At 47.0% G+C, this 14,408-nt stretch overlaps 1 protein-coding gene across 3 annotated transcripts; it reads right to left on the bottom strand.

Annotated features, from left to right (window-relative positions):
• Positions 1 to 375: 375 nt before the first annotated feature.
• Positions 376 to 13,869, bottom strand: ADPRH (ADP-ribosylarginine hydrolase). 3 transcript variants are annotated; one of them, XM_032956975.2, is made up of 4 exons: positions 13,756 to 13,869; positions 6,531 to 6,929; positions 2,418 to 2,778; positions 376 to 1,973 (listed from the first exon to the last, which is right to left on the bottom strand). In XM_032956975.2, exons 2-4 carry the CDS (start codon positions 6,850 to 6,852, stop codon positions 1,550 to 1,552), a joined length of 1,107 nt encoding a protein of 368 aa, XP_032812866.2. In that variant the 5' UTR covers positions 6,853 to 6,929; positions 13,756 to 13,869; the 3' UTR covers positions 376 to 1,549. The 3 variants fall into 3 exon arrangements, with proteins under 3 accessions (XP_032812866.2, XP_032812867.2, XP_032812865.2); XM_032956976.2 differs by lacking the exon at positions 13,756 to 13,869 and adding an exon at positions 13,140 to 13,307; XM_032956974.2 differs by lacking the exon at positions 13,756 to 13,869 and adding an exon at positions 12,779 to 13,305.
• Between the last annotated feature and the right edge of the window lie 539 nt (positions 13,870 to 14,408).

Raw genomic sequence — 14,408 nt, 5'->3', positions numbered from 1 at the left:
CCACCGACATTTGACTGAGGGACGCATCGAGTGGCGTGGTATGGGTCCAATACAAATAAAGATCCCCCGTATAGCCTTAATATACTTTCTTTGGGGCAAGTGGCATGAGCGAGCACCTATAAAGGCTGGCACTGCACACGAGGGGTGGGTGGCTAGCACCACGCCTGTCAGCCTTTGTCTCCCGAGTGGCAATGCGAACACATCGCACCAGGTACTCATTTGAGGCTGAGTCGGCCTAGGGGAAGCCCAGGACCGGGACTGGTTCAGATAATCGTCATTGGTGTTGGCCATAAGAGGGAATCGAACTCGGTTCGCCGGATTCATAGCGCAGCACGCTACTGCTGAGCCACCGCCAGACACACGTACACAACTGTATGCAAGGCTGCACTTTTATTTTCAGTGTTACACATGAAACACTGCCCCTCTCCCACCCTCCACCAGCCCCCACCGCAAGTAAACAATCAACATGCTGACCTATTTACAGTTAATATACCGACAGACATAACCGCGATGACCGATGGATTCGAACCGCGCTACTCTGCAACAAGCGATGAATCGAAAATGTAGCAAATTATCAATGACCTACTATAATTATAATCACCCAGAAATGTCACTCCACACGAGGCCCACCCCCCGGGTGACGTCACTCCACATGAGGGCCACCCCCTCCTCCTCATTAATATTCATGAGTGGGTGGATTTTTACACGAACGCAGAGGAAGGTCGAGCTGAATTAAATTATTGATTACGTAAAGTCGCTTCAAATATGACGTTTCTTTACAGAAAGTGGCGGTAAAAATTAAATCTACGCAGCACAGTGCTACATCCGTGTGTGACGTCACTGCAAAAGAGGCCGCCCCCTTTCATTAATATTCATGCCCGTGTGGAAATTTACACTAACGCACAAGGTCGCGCACTCGACATGGCGCACCCCTCCCCTAATTAATAATCATGAGCGGGTGACGTCAGTCCACATGCCGCACCCCTCCCTAATAACCATTAGCGGGTGACGTCACTCCAAATGGGGCAACCACCCCTCATTAATAATGAGCTGAATATTTCAGGTTTACTGCAATATACAATAAAACCTTGGATTACTTAAGTCTGCGAGCGTTTTGCAAGCTGGGCAAAAATTTTAAATATGAATTCGCTAAACGAGCGAGGTCTTGCAATACGAGTAGTACCGTATACGCGTTGTCTGCCGAGCGTCACGTGATCACAACTGATATACGAGTGCTTTGGTATACGAGTGCTTTGGATTAAAATCACGTTTACGGAACGAATTATGCTCGCAATCCAAGGTTTTACTGTACACCCGTCCTTGAACGGGCAAAAAAGGTAGTACTATCATAATAATATTGGTTGCGGTGTGCTCGGTTTACGTATACAATATTTTACGGGTTGCCATTAAAGTCAGACGCACAAAATATCTCGAGTGAAATTTCCCCTTCAAGTTTGCGATGTAAATCAGCGGTGAACTGAGGGGAAATCTCACTTTCAGGAATTGTACGGAGTGACCACCACCGAACCACCCACCGACCACCACCGCTTCACACTCCCACCCCCGAATCGCCGCAATCTTTCTCGGCGAGCTTGAAGAGCTCGCGCCCGTTCATCTCCAGCCTGCTGCGGTACTCCAGCTGCTGGTGGTGTCCCGCGGGGACGCCAGCGAAACCGTACACCACCCCCCACCAGCAGGCCGCGATGGCGCCGGTCGAGTCGCTGTCCCCGCCGTGCAGGGCGCCGCGCACGCACAGCTCGCTCCACGAGTCGCCGGCGGCGAGCACGGCGTCGTACGCCACCATGGTGGCATCGTGCCCGCTGGCGCCGGCCCAGCCGCTCTGGCTCAGCGTTTTGTAGAAGGAGTCGCGCCCCGCCACGGTGCCGTGAGCGGCCGGGAACGAGGGCTCGCTCGCGCCGTCGGAGATGCCGCGGATGTCCAGGTAGCGGCGCCAGCTGTCCTCGAAGTAGCTCCTGAGATGAGAGGAGCCGGGTGAGTCGTGGCGGTGGTGGCGAGTGCTGTCGATGAGTGGCGAGTGGAGATGACGAGTGGGAGGCCAGTGGTGCTGATCATTGGTGGTGATGAGCGGCGAGCGGTAGTGGTGGTGGTATGCTGAACTTCTTTCGCACCGTACATAGCCAACAACTCGGCAATAAGCTTTAAACAACGAGCTTTAGAAATCAAATTGCGCACTTCAGTTGGCGGTTGGCGTTCGAAGTGGAGTGCGACCCTGAAAGGAAAGGCGCCACCCCCCATGGTCGTACCCCCCCCCACCCTGTGATCCGTGGATCAAACAAATCGCTCGAGACACCGGTGTATGGCAGCACGAGCGGTTTACGCAAATGCTGTCTCAAGAGGCCACACGTTTGGCGCGAACGGTCTATTCCCCGACTACGCGCGAGGAATTTCCAACTCACCACGCGGCGAGGTTCTCGTCGACGTCCCGGCCGGCGTCGCGCACGTACTGAGCCGCCAGCGGCAGCGTGGCCATGAGCCCGGCGCCCCACTCGCGCGCCGGCTTGCCCGCCACGGCGTACGCGGCGAACAGCGCCGACGCGAGCGACCCGAGGTAGCCCGTGGGGTTGTGGTGGGTCATGCGGCCGCACTCGACGCTCACGGCCAGCAGCTCGGCGAGGCGGCGCGGCGACGGGTAGCGCAGCCCCACGCACATGGAGCGCATCGCGGCGCCGCAGCCGCCGCCGCGCGGGTTGAACGGCGTCGTCCAGCCGAGCCGCACGGACGGCCGCAGCGATCGGGCTCCCGACATGCACGTGAGACCTGTGCGTGTGTGTGCGTGCGTGCGTGCGTGCGGTCGTGGGGAGCGGCGGCACAACGGTTAGCGCGGCGCGCTATGAACCCGGCGACCCGAGTTCGATTTCTGCTCACGACCGATAACAGTCGCATGTATGTTTGAACCGGTCCTGGGCCTCACTCGCTAGGTCGACTCAGCCTCAAATGAGTACCTGGTGCGGTGTGTAAATATCGCCACTGGGGAGGTAAAGGCGGCCAGGCGTGGTGTTGGCCACGCACCCCCTCGTGTACTGTTGCCGGCCTTCATAGGTGCTCGCTAACAGCACTTGCCCCAACAGTCTGTTAAGGCAATATGGGGGATCTTTGTCTTTTGTGGTCGTGTCATCGCCATCTCAGCCAAACCACACCGCCCGGGTATTGTCTCGTTACCTCCTACTAGCTAGCCTTCAACACTTTACAATTTTATTATCAGTGGTGCACAACAAGCACAATTAACGACAAAATTCGACACGCATATCAACAACACCATGGCCTTCAAAGGATTTTTTTTATATAAAACGCGAAGTTACGTGTCATTGACCCTTGATGTACGTGCTATGAAGAAGGTCCATTACCCGAATCGTCACCTATTACATAACACCGTGTTGCCTTTCTGTTAAAAGGCCGCAGTGTTATTGACAAATGTGTTGAGATTCAACAACACTTCCAGTGTCATATTCTTAGTTTTTTCGGTAAAGTCACGTTGAAGAGAAACAACAAAATAACAAAATATATATAAAACAATAAAAAATTCTCACGACGTTTCGACCATAACTCAAACGGTCATCATCAGGTGTGTCGGTTTGCATAAATTTATTTTGAAAACGGCATATTTATTTATATATATAAAAATAACGTTTGCGTCACGCGCAACGATTGGCTGTTTGCCAGGACTAGTCCATCTATTTTTTTTTTAAAAGAGGAGGGGGGAGACGAAATTTGTTTTTATGTATGCTGTCTGAAAGCCACTGTAAGCGTGAACAATCAATCAAGAACTGAAATGATTTATCAAATCTTTCCAATGATTGCTAAGATAGAATCCATCTTCTCGGTTGAAATTGTCTCTGTGTTTGTATATGTGGATAGCCTCATGAACGAATCTCTCATGGAAGCCAGATGGCTTACAAAGAACCTCCGTCTTGGAAAAGTCAATGGCATGTGAGCCTACTGAATTAGAACAATGATCTGCTACGGCCGAGGTGTTGGTCCTACCGTGTTTAAGGTCTGCTTTATGTTCACGAATGCGGTCCGAGATATGGCGTTTGGTTTCTCCAATGTAACTACTACCACAGAGGCAACTTAGTTTGTAGACACCAGGGTATTGTATGTCCGGAATCACATCTTTTACAGACGGAACCAGATCACGGATTTTATGTAATGTGTTGAAACGGACCTGGATCTTGTGTTTATTCAAGATTTTGGAGATCTTTTTTGTGATCCCAGCAATGTAGGGTAAAGTGATGGTTTTGAAAGGCTCCTCAAGAGGGTTCTTCTTCATGGTTTGAGTGATAGCTTTGCGGATTGTATAGTCGGAGTAACCATTAGCCCTAAGAGCTTGGTGTACGTGCTTGAGTTCACTGCTTATGTGTTCCTGGTCGGATATGCATTGGGCTCTATGATACAGAGTCTTGATGAGAGAATTCTTCTGTGATGGATGGTGGTGGGAATCCGGTTTCAGATAAGCATCCGTATGGGTAGCTTTCCTGTAGACAGAGTGGCTCATTGAACCATCAGGTCTCTTTTTAATTAGGACATCCAAAAAAGGTATCTTGCCATCTATTTCGACTTCCATGGTAAATCTGATGGCTGGGTGTATGGAATTGATGTGGTCGAAGAATTGGTCTAGAGCAGGCCGGCCATGTGGCCAGATGACAAAAGTGTCATCCACGTACCTCTTCCATAAGGTTGGGCGCAGAGTGGCAGTCTGGATGGCGTCAGTCTCAAATTTCTCCATGAAAATGTTAGCTATAACTGGAGAAAGGGGGGAGCCCATTGGGGTGCCCTCAGTTTGTTTGTAGAAAGTTCCATTCCAAGTGAAGTATGTATTGGTTAAACAGTGTCTCACCAGGGGGGGTACCTCAGTGTTTAGTCCTTGATGAACCAAGTCTTCAATGATTGCGATGGTGTCAGGTACAGGAACCTTGGTAAATAAGGAAACTACATCAAAACTGACAAGCAGGTCGTCTGGGGACAGGGAAATACCCTTGATTGTTGATACCAGGTGAGTAGAATTTTGTACCGCAGAGGTGGTCTTTCCAGTGAAAGGACGCAGGATTTCAGACAAAAAACGAGCTAGTTTGTAGGTGGGGGAGCTGATAGTAGAGACTATGGGACGAAGAGGTGTATCAACTTTATGTATTTTTGGTAAGCCGTATAATCTTGGTGGCCTGGCAGCAGAAGGTTTCAACGAAAACTGTTTAGATTGATCAATTAATGCGGTTGAATCAGAAATTATTTTGTTGGTTTGTGTGACGAGGCTGTTGGTGGGATCTCTTTTTATTTTTGTATAACTACCATCGTCGAGTAATTCTTTAATTTTGTTGTTGTATTCTATTTTATCCATGATAACAGTAGCATTGCCTTTGTCAGCTGAGAGAACTACAATATCATTCCTCTTTTTTAATTTATATAATTCAAAACGCTCATCTTTGCTGAGGTTGCTAGCTGGCATCTTAGCGTTTTTGAGGGTTGCAGCGATTTCAGATCTTGCTACGTCTGCAGCGATGTGACCCAGGCCCCTGAGAGCAACGTCTACTTGGGCAATTATATCATTAACTGGTATGTGTTTAGGTGTGACTGCAAAGTTTAGACCTTTAGCTAAAACGGATTTCAGACCATCGGAAATAGAACTGTTACTGCGATTAATTACGACTTTATTAACGTCTAACTTTTTGGTGTGTGGGTCCGGTCTTTTGTTGAAGAGGAGGTTAAATTTGGAAATCAGGTTTTCCTTACATTTGGTCGACATAGTAGCAGCTGAAGAGGCAGTCATATTGTCTACATGTTCCCAATCCGATGTGGACATTATTGCCGTCAATGATAAGTGTGATTTGTAGAGTGTCTTGTCTAACTGATCTTTGTAAGCCATCTGGCTTCCATGAGAGATTCGTTCATGAGGCTATCCACATATACAAACACAGAGACAATTTCAACCGAGAAGATGGATTCTATCTTAGCAATCATTGGAAAGATTTGATAAATCATTTCAGTTCTTGATTGATTGTTCACGCTTACAGTGGCTTTCAGACAGCATACATAAAAACAAATTTCGTCTCCCCCCTCCTCTTTTCAAAAAAAAAAATAGATGGACTAGTCCTGGCAAACAGCCAATCGTTGCGCGTGACGCAAACGTTATTTTTATATATATAAATAAATATGCCGTTTTCAAAATAAATTTATGCAAACCGACACACCTGATGATGACCGTTTGAGTTATGGTCAAAACGTCGTGAGAATTTTTTTATTGTTTTATATATATTTTGTTATTTTGTTGTTTCTCTTCAACGTGACTTTACCGAAAAAACTAAGAATATGAATTACTGCAGTCACGAAAGCTTTAAATCAAAACTTCCAGTGTCCTCAAAGCGCTTGTAGTCTGGCAACAAGCGTCGTGTTGATGTCACCGCCACCGAGTGGAGCATGGCAGCCGTCCTTGATGTGCCGCTGTATACGTCTCGCTCGCACGTGGCGTCACGGTCGTGAGTTAGCGTGAAAGGTTAAAAAAAAATATTTCAAGGTACCTGGCGCCCGTCCATTCATGTCACTCATGCACGCCTTGTAGCACCGCGCGATCTCCGGGTACAGCGGTCCATCGGGGCCCACGGCGTCGGCCCTCGCGGACGCGTTCACCAGCGCCTCCGCCGTGGCCAGGTGCATGACCGTGTCATCGCTGACGGGCCACCCGCCGGAAGGGGTGAGGTGCAGGCCGTCCAGCCCGCCCAGGGCGGCAAGCTCCTCCGCGATTTTTTCGCCGCTGCGGCAGAACTCCCACCTGCCGGAGCGGTAGCCCAGCGCATCGCCGACGCCGCTCAGAACCATCGAGGCGACGTATCGCTCCTCCATCCCCGCGGCTTGCCGAGCGCCACGTGGAGGGAAGTGCTGTCGTCTGTCTGTCCGCGGTTTGAAAAAGCCGACTGGGGCTTGTGAAGCCAACGGCGACGAAGGAGAAAGAGCACGAAACGAAATGGCATGTCAAAATGAGAGGGGAAAATTGTATTCCCCAAATTGATTCATATGCATGTTGAACTTATTTCGCACCGTACGCAGCCCACGGCGCTAATCAGAGATGTGGGAGAAGGACAACAAACTAAATACAAAAAAAGTTCTAAATAAATGAATTTTCCATGTAGATGGTTGAAAAATGCATTGCACCAGTGGCTTCCTAATGACAGATGTATTGAGAATTGTGAACATTCAAGTGGCCTCAAAGCGCCTGTGTCCCGCAAAATATTTAGTACTGTAATTATGAATCGTAATATTGTTTGCGAGGGCCAACGTATGAAGTAAAAAAAACACAATGAATCACGATTAATTGAATCGTGACAATTCATCCAATCACTTTTAGGTGGAGGGTTGATCACTATCACAGGCGTAATAGTCACCACACATCAGTCACGCAACTAAGCTTTGATCAGGCCAGGGACTGCACGCATTTAATGTACCATTCGTACGCAATACTGCTCTAACTCTGCTTGAAAGTCAATCACTCCAAATATGAGTTTGCGTCATTGTGCAGAATATAAGCAATGAGCAGACAAACTGTATCGTTCACATATCCTCCTCTCTCAACGCATAACAACAACAACATGAACGTATTTCTTACACCACCCGTTTAACCGCTCGGCCTTTCCGGAGAGTGCACAATTTCAGCAGCAAGCGATTTCAAGACGAGGTAAATAATAGGTGACACAGCGTGGCCAGATTTAGAAGCAACTCTTTTGCCAGACCCCCGCCCCCCCCGCGAAGTATCTCGTATCGAACTCGCGTGGCTAAGGGTAAATATCGCTTCGCTTGCGGGGGAACCGTTTTAAAATGCGACCGAGGTTCGCGCTCAGTCGCAGGGTTCCTCGGAAATGCAGTACGGCCCGCGGCATGGCAATGCTTAATGATTTCATAAATAACAATAATAATGCCTTACGTGTGTAAGGCGTGGCGGTTCATCCTGGAGGATCTCATGGCACGCCATGCACCAAGTTAGGAAATATCAATACTACGGAGTCCTCCAGAGTCCACAGGTCATAATAAAAAAAGCTGTACGTGTTCTGATACTTGCATTGTCCTTGTTACTGTTCGCCTTTGGGCGTTGTTCTCTGGTCTGACACTCATGAGACTGGGCCATGAAGAAGGCCGTCTCTGGTGTTGTGTAGGCCAATCAGTTTCAAAGACAATGCCATTTATTGTAATTATCAGAGCAAGTTTGTTTGCGTGTTCACCACAAGTACGTGTGGTTAATGCAGACTCAACGCTTTGTAAAAGGTTTATATTTGGTGTTTGAGCATCTTAACACTTCCTGTTTTATTGACAGAAAAGGCAAAAGCCTATTAACATTTTTCAGAATTTTTTTCATATTGACGAAAGGTCTCATCGATATAACCTGCTGGATCTCCTCACTGTTTCGAAGAACAAATGTGACCTAAGGTCCTCGCTCATTTACCAGCTTCATATTCCTTATTGCCGTACAAATACTGGAGGAAGGGCCTTTGCTGTTGATGCCCCCAGGGTCTGGAATGCTATCGCCAATAAACTGCAACTTGGATCACTACCTGTGAGATCTTCACTCAAAACTACTCTTGAGGAGCTGTACACCCGCCGCTGGCACTGCTATGCAGAGTGGCCTGAAATCAAATGCATCGCTCTGGATGACCGCTGCAAAGTATGATCTTGAGTTTGTATTATAGTGTGCTGATCTTTAAAGGTGCATTGAAAATTTTTGATATTCCTGCTGACACTCCTGCTGTTATGGAGTGACTCATGCAGCCAGCTATGGCTGCAAAGTTTGGTCGTACATGTCACGTATATCGTTTATTGTTCAATTTGAATCACAGTTCTTATAATCACTCTTACATTGTTTTTATAGCTTTATATTGGTGATTTCGAAAACGTATGGTTTAGCCATGTTTGTTTGTTGAAGTACGGAGATAGCCTGATAACTTTAATCTAAATTGTCTTATGGTTAAATTTTGATTTAAAGCTTTCGTGACTGCAGTAATTCATATTCTTAGCTCTTTCGGTAAAGTCACGTTGAAGGGAAACAATAAAATATATATAAAACAATAAAAATTCTCACGACGTTTCGACCATAACACAAACGGTCGTCATCAGGTGTGTCGGTTCGCATTAATTTATTTATTTATAAACGGTGTATTTATTTATAAAAAAACGTCAGCGCCACGCGCAGCGATTTGGCAGTTTATTTAGAAGGACTAGTCCATCTATGTTCTGAAAAGAGGAGGGGGGAGACGAAAAATTAATGTATGCTGTCTGAAAGCCAAACAATCAATTAAGACCTGAAATGGTTTATCAAATCTTTCCAATGATTGCTAAGCCAGAATCCATCTTCTCAGTTGAAATTGTCTCTGTGCTTGTATATGTGGATAGCCTCATGAACGAATCTCTCATGGTAGCCAGATGCCTTACAAAGAACCTCTGTCTTGGAAAAGTCAATGTCATGTGAGCCTACTGAATTATAACAATGATCTGTCACGGCCGAGGTGTTGGTCCTACCGTGTTTAAGGTCTACTTTGTGTTCACGAATGCGGTCCGAGACATGGCGTTTGGTTTCTCCAATGTAACTACTACCACAGATAAATTTTGATTTAAAGCTTTCGTGACTGCAGTAATTCATATTCTTAGCTTTTTCGGTAAAGTCACGTTGAAGAGAAACAACAAAATAACAAAATATATATAAAACAATAAAAAATTCTCACGACGTTTCGACCATAACTCAAACGGTCATCATCAGGTGTGTCGGTTTGCATAAATTTATTTTGAAAACGGCATATTTATTTATTTATATATATAAAAATAACGTTTGCCAGGACTAGTCCATCTATTTTTTGAAAAGAGGAGGGGGGAGACGAAATTTGTTTTTATGTATGCTGTCTGAAAGCCACTGTAAGCGTGAACAATCAATCAAGAACTGAAATGATTTATCAAATCTTTCCAATGATTGCTAAGATAGAATCCATCTTCTCGGTTGAAATTGTCTCTGTGTTTGTATATGTGGATAGCCTCATGAACGAATCTCTCATGGAAGCCAGATGGCTTACAAAGAACCTCCGTCTTGGAAAAGTCAATGGCATGTGAGCCTACTGAATTAGAACAATGATCTGCTACGGCCGAGGTGTTGGTCCTACCGTGTTTAAGGTCTGCTTTATGTTCACGAATGCGGTCCGAGATATGGCGTTTGGTTTCTCCAATGTAACTACTACCACAGAGGCAACTTAGTTTGTAGACACCAGGGTATTGTATGTCCGGAATCACATCTTTTACAGACGGAACCAGATCACGGATTTTATGTAATGTGTTGAAACGGACCTGGATCTTGTGTTTATTAAAGATTTTGGAGATCTTTTTTGTGATCCCCGCAATGTAGGGTAAAATGATGGTTTTGAAAGGCTCCTCAAGAGGGTCCTTCTTCATGGTTTGAGTGATAGCTTTGCGGATTGTATAGTCGGAGTAACCATTAGCCTTAAGAGCTTGGTGTACGTGCTTGAGTTCACTGCCTATGTGTTCCTGGTCGGATATGCATTGGGCTCTATGGTACAGAGTCTTGATGAGATAATTCTTCTGTGATGGATGGTGGTGGGAATCCGGTTTCAGATAAGCATCCGTATCGGTAGCTTTCCTGTAGACAGAGTGGCTCATTGAACCATCAGGTCTCTTTTTCATTAGGACATCCAAAAAAGGTAGCTTGCCATCTTTTTCGACTTCCATGGTAAATCTGATGGCTGGGTATATGGAATTGATGTGGTCGAAGAATTGGTCTAGAGCAGGCCGGCCATGTGGCCAGATGACAAAAGTGTCATCCACGTACCTCTTCCATAAGGTTGGGCGCAGAGTGGCAGTCTGGATGGCGTCAGTCTCAAATTTCTCCATGAAAATGTTAGCTATAACCGGAGATAGGGGGGAGCCCATTGGGGTGCCCTCAGTTTGTTTGTAGAAAGTTCCATTCCAAGTGAAGCATGTATTGGTTAAACAGTGTCTCACCAGGGGGGGTACCTCAGTGTTTAGTCTTTGATGAACCAAGTCTTCAATGATTGCGATGGTGTCAGGTACAGGAACCTTGGTAAATAAGGAAACTACATCAAAACTGACAAGCAGGTCGTCTGGGGACAGGGAAATACCCTTGATTGTCGATACCAGGTGAGTAGAATTTTGTACCGCAGAGGTGGTTTTTCCAGTGAAAGGACGCAGGATTTCACACAAAAAACGAGCCAGTTTGTAGGTGGGGGAGTTGATAGTAGAGACGATGGGACGAAGTGGTGTATCTACTTTATGTATTTTTGGTAAGCCGTATAATCTTGGTGGCCTGGCAGCAGAAGGTTTCAACGAAAACTGTTTAGATTGATCAATTAATGCGGTTGAATCAGAAATTATTTTGTTGGTTTGTGTGACGAGGCTGTTGGTGGGATCTCTTTATATTTTTGTATAACTAACAAAATAATGTCTGATTCAACCGCATTAACTGATCAATCTAAACAGTTTTCGTTGAAACCTTCTGCTGCCAGGCCACCAAGATTATACAGCTTACCAAAAATACATAAAGTAGATACACCCCTTCGTCCCATCATCTCTACTATCAACTCCCCCACCTACAAACTGGCTCGTTTTTTGTCTGAAATCCTGCGTCCTTTAACTGGAAAAACCACCTCTGCGGTACAAAATTCTACTCACCTGGTATCGACAATCAAGGGTTTTTCCCTGTCCCCAGACGACCTGCTTGTCAGTTTTGACGTAGTTTCCTTATTCACAAAGGTTCCTGTACCTGACACCATCGCAATCATTGAAGACTTGGTTCATCAAGGACTAAACACTGAGGTACCCCCCTGGTGAGACACTGTTTAACCAATACATACTTCACTTGGAATGGAACTTTCTACAAACAAACTGAGGGCACCCCAATGGGCTCCCCCCTATCTCCGGTTATAGCTAACATTTTCATGGAGAAATTTGAGACTGACGCCGTCCAGACTGCCACTCTGCGCCCAACCTTATGGAAGAGGTACGTGGATGACACTTTTGTCATCTGGCCACATGGCTGGCCTGCTCTAGACCAATTCTTCGACCACATCAATTCCATACACCCAGCCATCAGATTTACCATGGAAGTCGAAAAAGATGGCAAGCTACCTTTTTTGGATGTCCTAATAAAAAAGAGACCTGATGGTTATTGAGCCACTCTGTCTACAGGAAAGCTACCGATACGGATGCTTATCTGAAACCGGATTCCCACCACCATCCATCACAGAAGAATTCTCTCATCAAGACTCTGTACCATAGAGCCCAATGCATATCCGACCAGGAACACATAGGCAGTGAACTCAAGCACGTACACCAATACTAGATTCTATCATAAAAAATAAAAATAAATATTTTAAACATTATTTTTTACATGTTATGTTTCGGTTTGGGTCTAATTGTCCACGCTCAACTGAGGTTGGCTGTAAATCACCACGGTCCCCTTACGTTGTGGCAAGCCTCGGGGCCACTTCCTGGAGTTGTGCCATTACTAGTACGGTACATTTATTAAAGCGTGTTTTTAAATATCACTTATTTATTTAATTTATGTCCCACTTTATAACATATGCTACAGGCCCCGCACGAGCTTAATCCGGCACTGGATCGAACCCGCGTCCAATCTGCATACAAAGCGAGGCAGTTAACGTCTCGCACACCGCTCCACCACCATTATTCGCGTTCACGTGCAGCTCTGTTTTTTGTCAATCCACTGCTGGATGAGAGACACACTGCAAACTCCCGAACGTACCTTTGAAGTATTCGGCTCACGTTCGCGGCACCGCAAACCTTGCTAACTCGCTACGCCAACTCGCTGGAGTCTAAACGACGCAGACTGAACCCATCACTCGCCGGCCTTTGTCAGCGGCGGCGGCGGCACGCGCGTGTGTGTGTGTATGTGCGTGTGTGTGCGTGTTTGTTGTCAAATCAAACGCTGCCGTGCTAACTAGCTCGCTAAGGCTGCGTGTGTGTGTGCGCGCGCGAGACACCTTCACAATAATAGGCGCTCGCTAACAGACACGACAGAGGCCTCGTGTCGCTGGGCTACAACGGGACGGATGTTTGCTGGGTGTGGCCGTGCATCATTGAACTTGGTCACAACTCGTTCTTACACTCGCGGTTGCGCAATCAGCGTAGCCGCAACTGCACTGCACCGATGAAGTCACTTGTGGTGAGTCAAAATAATGAGACGACGCGGTTTCGTGTCAAAGGGGCCGTCCATAAATGACGTCACGTCACGTCATTTATGGATGATTTTTTACCCCCTCCCCCCCTCTTCGTCACGCGGCGTCACAAAAATTCAGACCCCCCCCCCTCGAATATGACGTCACAAAGCTTTTGCCCCCCCCCCACCCCCAAATAAAACATGTTTCAAATCGCTTTAAACTATTGTCATTGTAGTTGCGTATTTAATGTGGCGCTGCACTCTGATGTTGTAGGAGAAAACACTTATTAAAAAAGTCTATTTAATTAAGTAGAACGTGTTGTGTACACATCGTCACAAATGTCTGACCCTTACCCCCCCCCCCCCCGGTGCATGACGTCATTTATGGACGCCCCCCAATGGCAGCGTGGCCTTGCCGGAAATGCAAAAAAAACACAATCTATGTATAGGTATGTCAAAAAAACTTGCGACGTTTAGGGCAAACGGTCCGTTTTCACAACACAAGGGAGTATGGACACGAGCTCAACGTCCCGGCAACGTCAAATCAAACGCTGGCGCCCAACCTGCGTGCCGACGTTGGCGATGCGGTTCGGGAAGTCGCGTCGACGCGCGACGTCATCGCGTCGCGGGGCCCCACCTCCCTCCCCTCGACGTCACTGGTAAATGGCGTTCTGACGTCATCGCGTCGCGGCCTCCCCCCTGACGTCACTATTCAATGGCGTGTGACGTCGGCGCGTAGAGGTTTCCCTCCCCCCGACTTCACTTATAAATGGCGTTCTGACTTCATCGCGTCGCTGCCTCTCCCCTGACGTCACTGTTAAATGGCGCGTGACGTCGTCGCCCCTGAACCGACAACGCCGCGAGCGTCACTCGCGAGCGGACGCTGAGGTCGACGAAATTATAGACGGTGAACGTTGAGCCAACGTTGAGACCACGACGTTCCACGTTTCACTTGGCCCCCCGTAGTCGTTCCCGTTGCGCTGTGATGCGCGCTGACGCCTGCTTCATTGAGGGCGACAGTGCGTGGGCACGGACGATCAAGTTCCATTTCCATAGTTCCATTTATTTGGTATAGCCCTGTGCTCCATTCGGCACTTGAATCGGGTGCAAACGTAACAAACAAAAAACAATAAACGTGAACAAGAAAACATCTTAAAGTGACTATGTGACTTTGTGCAGAACAGAAAATCCAGGAAAAAAAACATCAAAATATTCC

This window comes from Petromyzon marinus, chromosome 19, assembly GCF_048934315.1.
Source record: "Petromyzon marinus isolate PM22_M1 ecotype Great Lakes invasive population chromosome 19, UKy_Petmar_22M1.pri1.0, whole genome shotgun sequence".
Taxonomy (NCBI): domain Eukaryota; kingdom Metazoa; phylum Chordata; class Hyperoartia; order Petromyzontiformes; family Petromyzontidae; genus Petromyzon; species Petromyzon marinus.
Note: the sequence above shows the minus strand (reverse complement) of the source record. Positions and strands in the feature narration are given on the sequence as shown.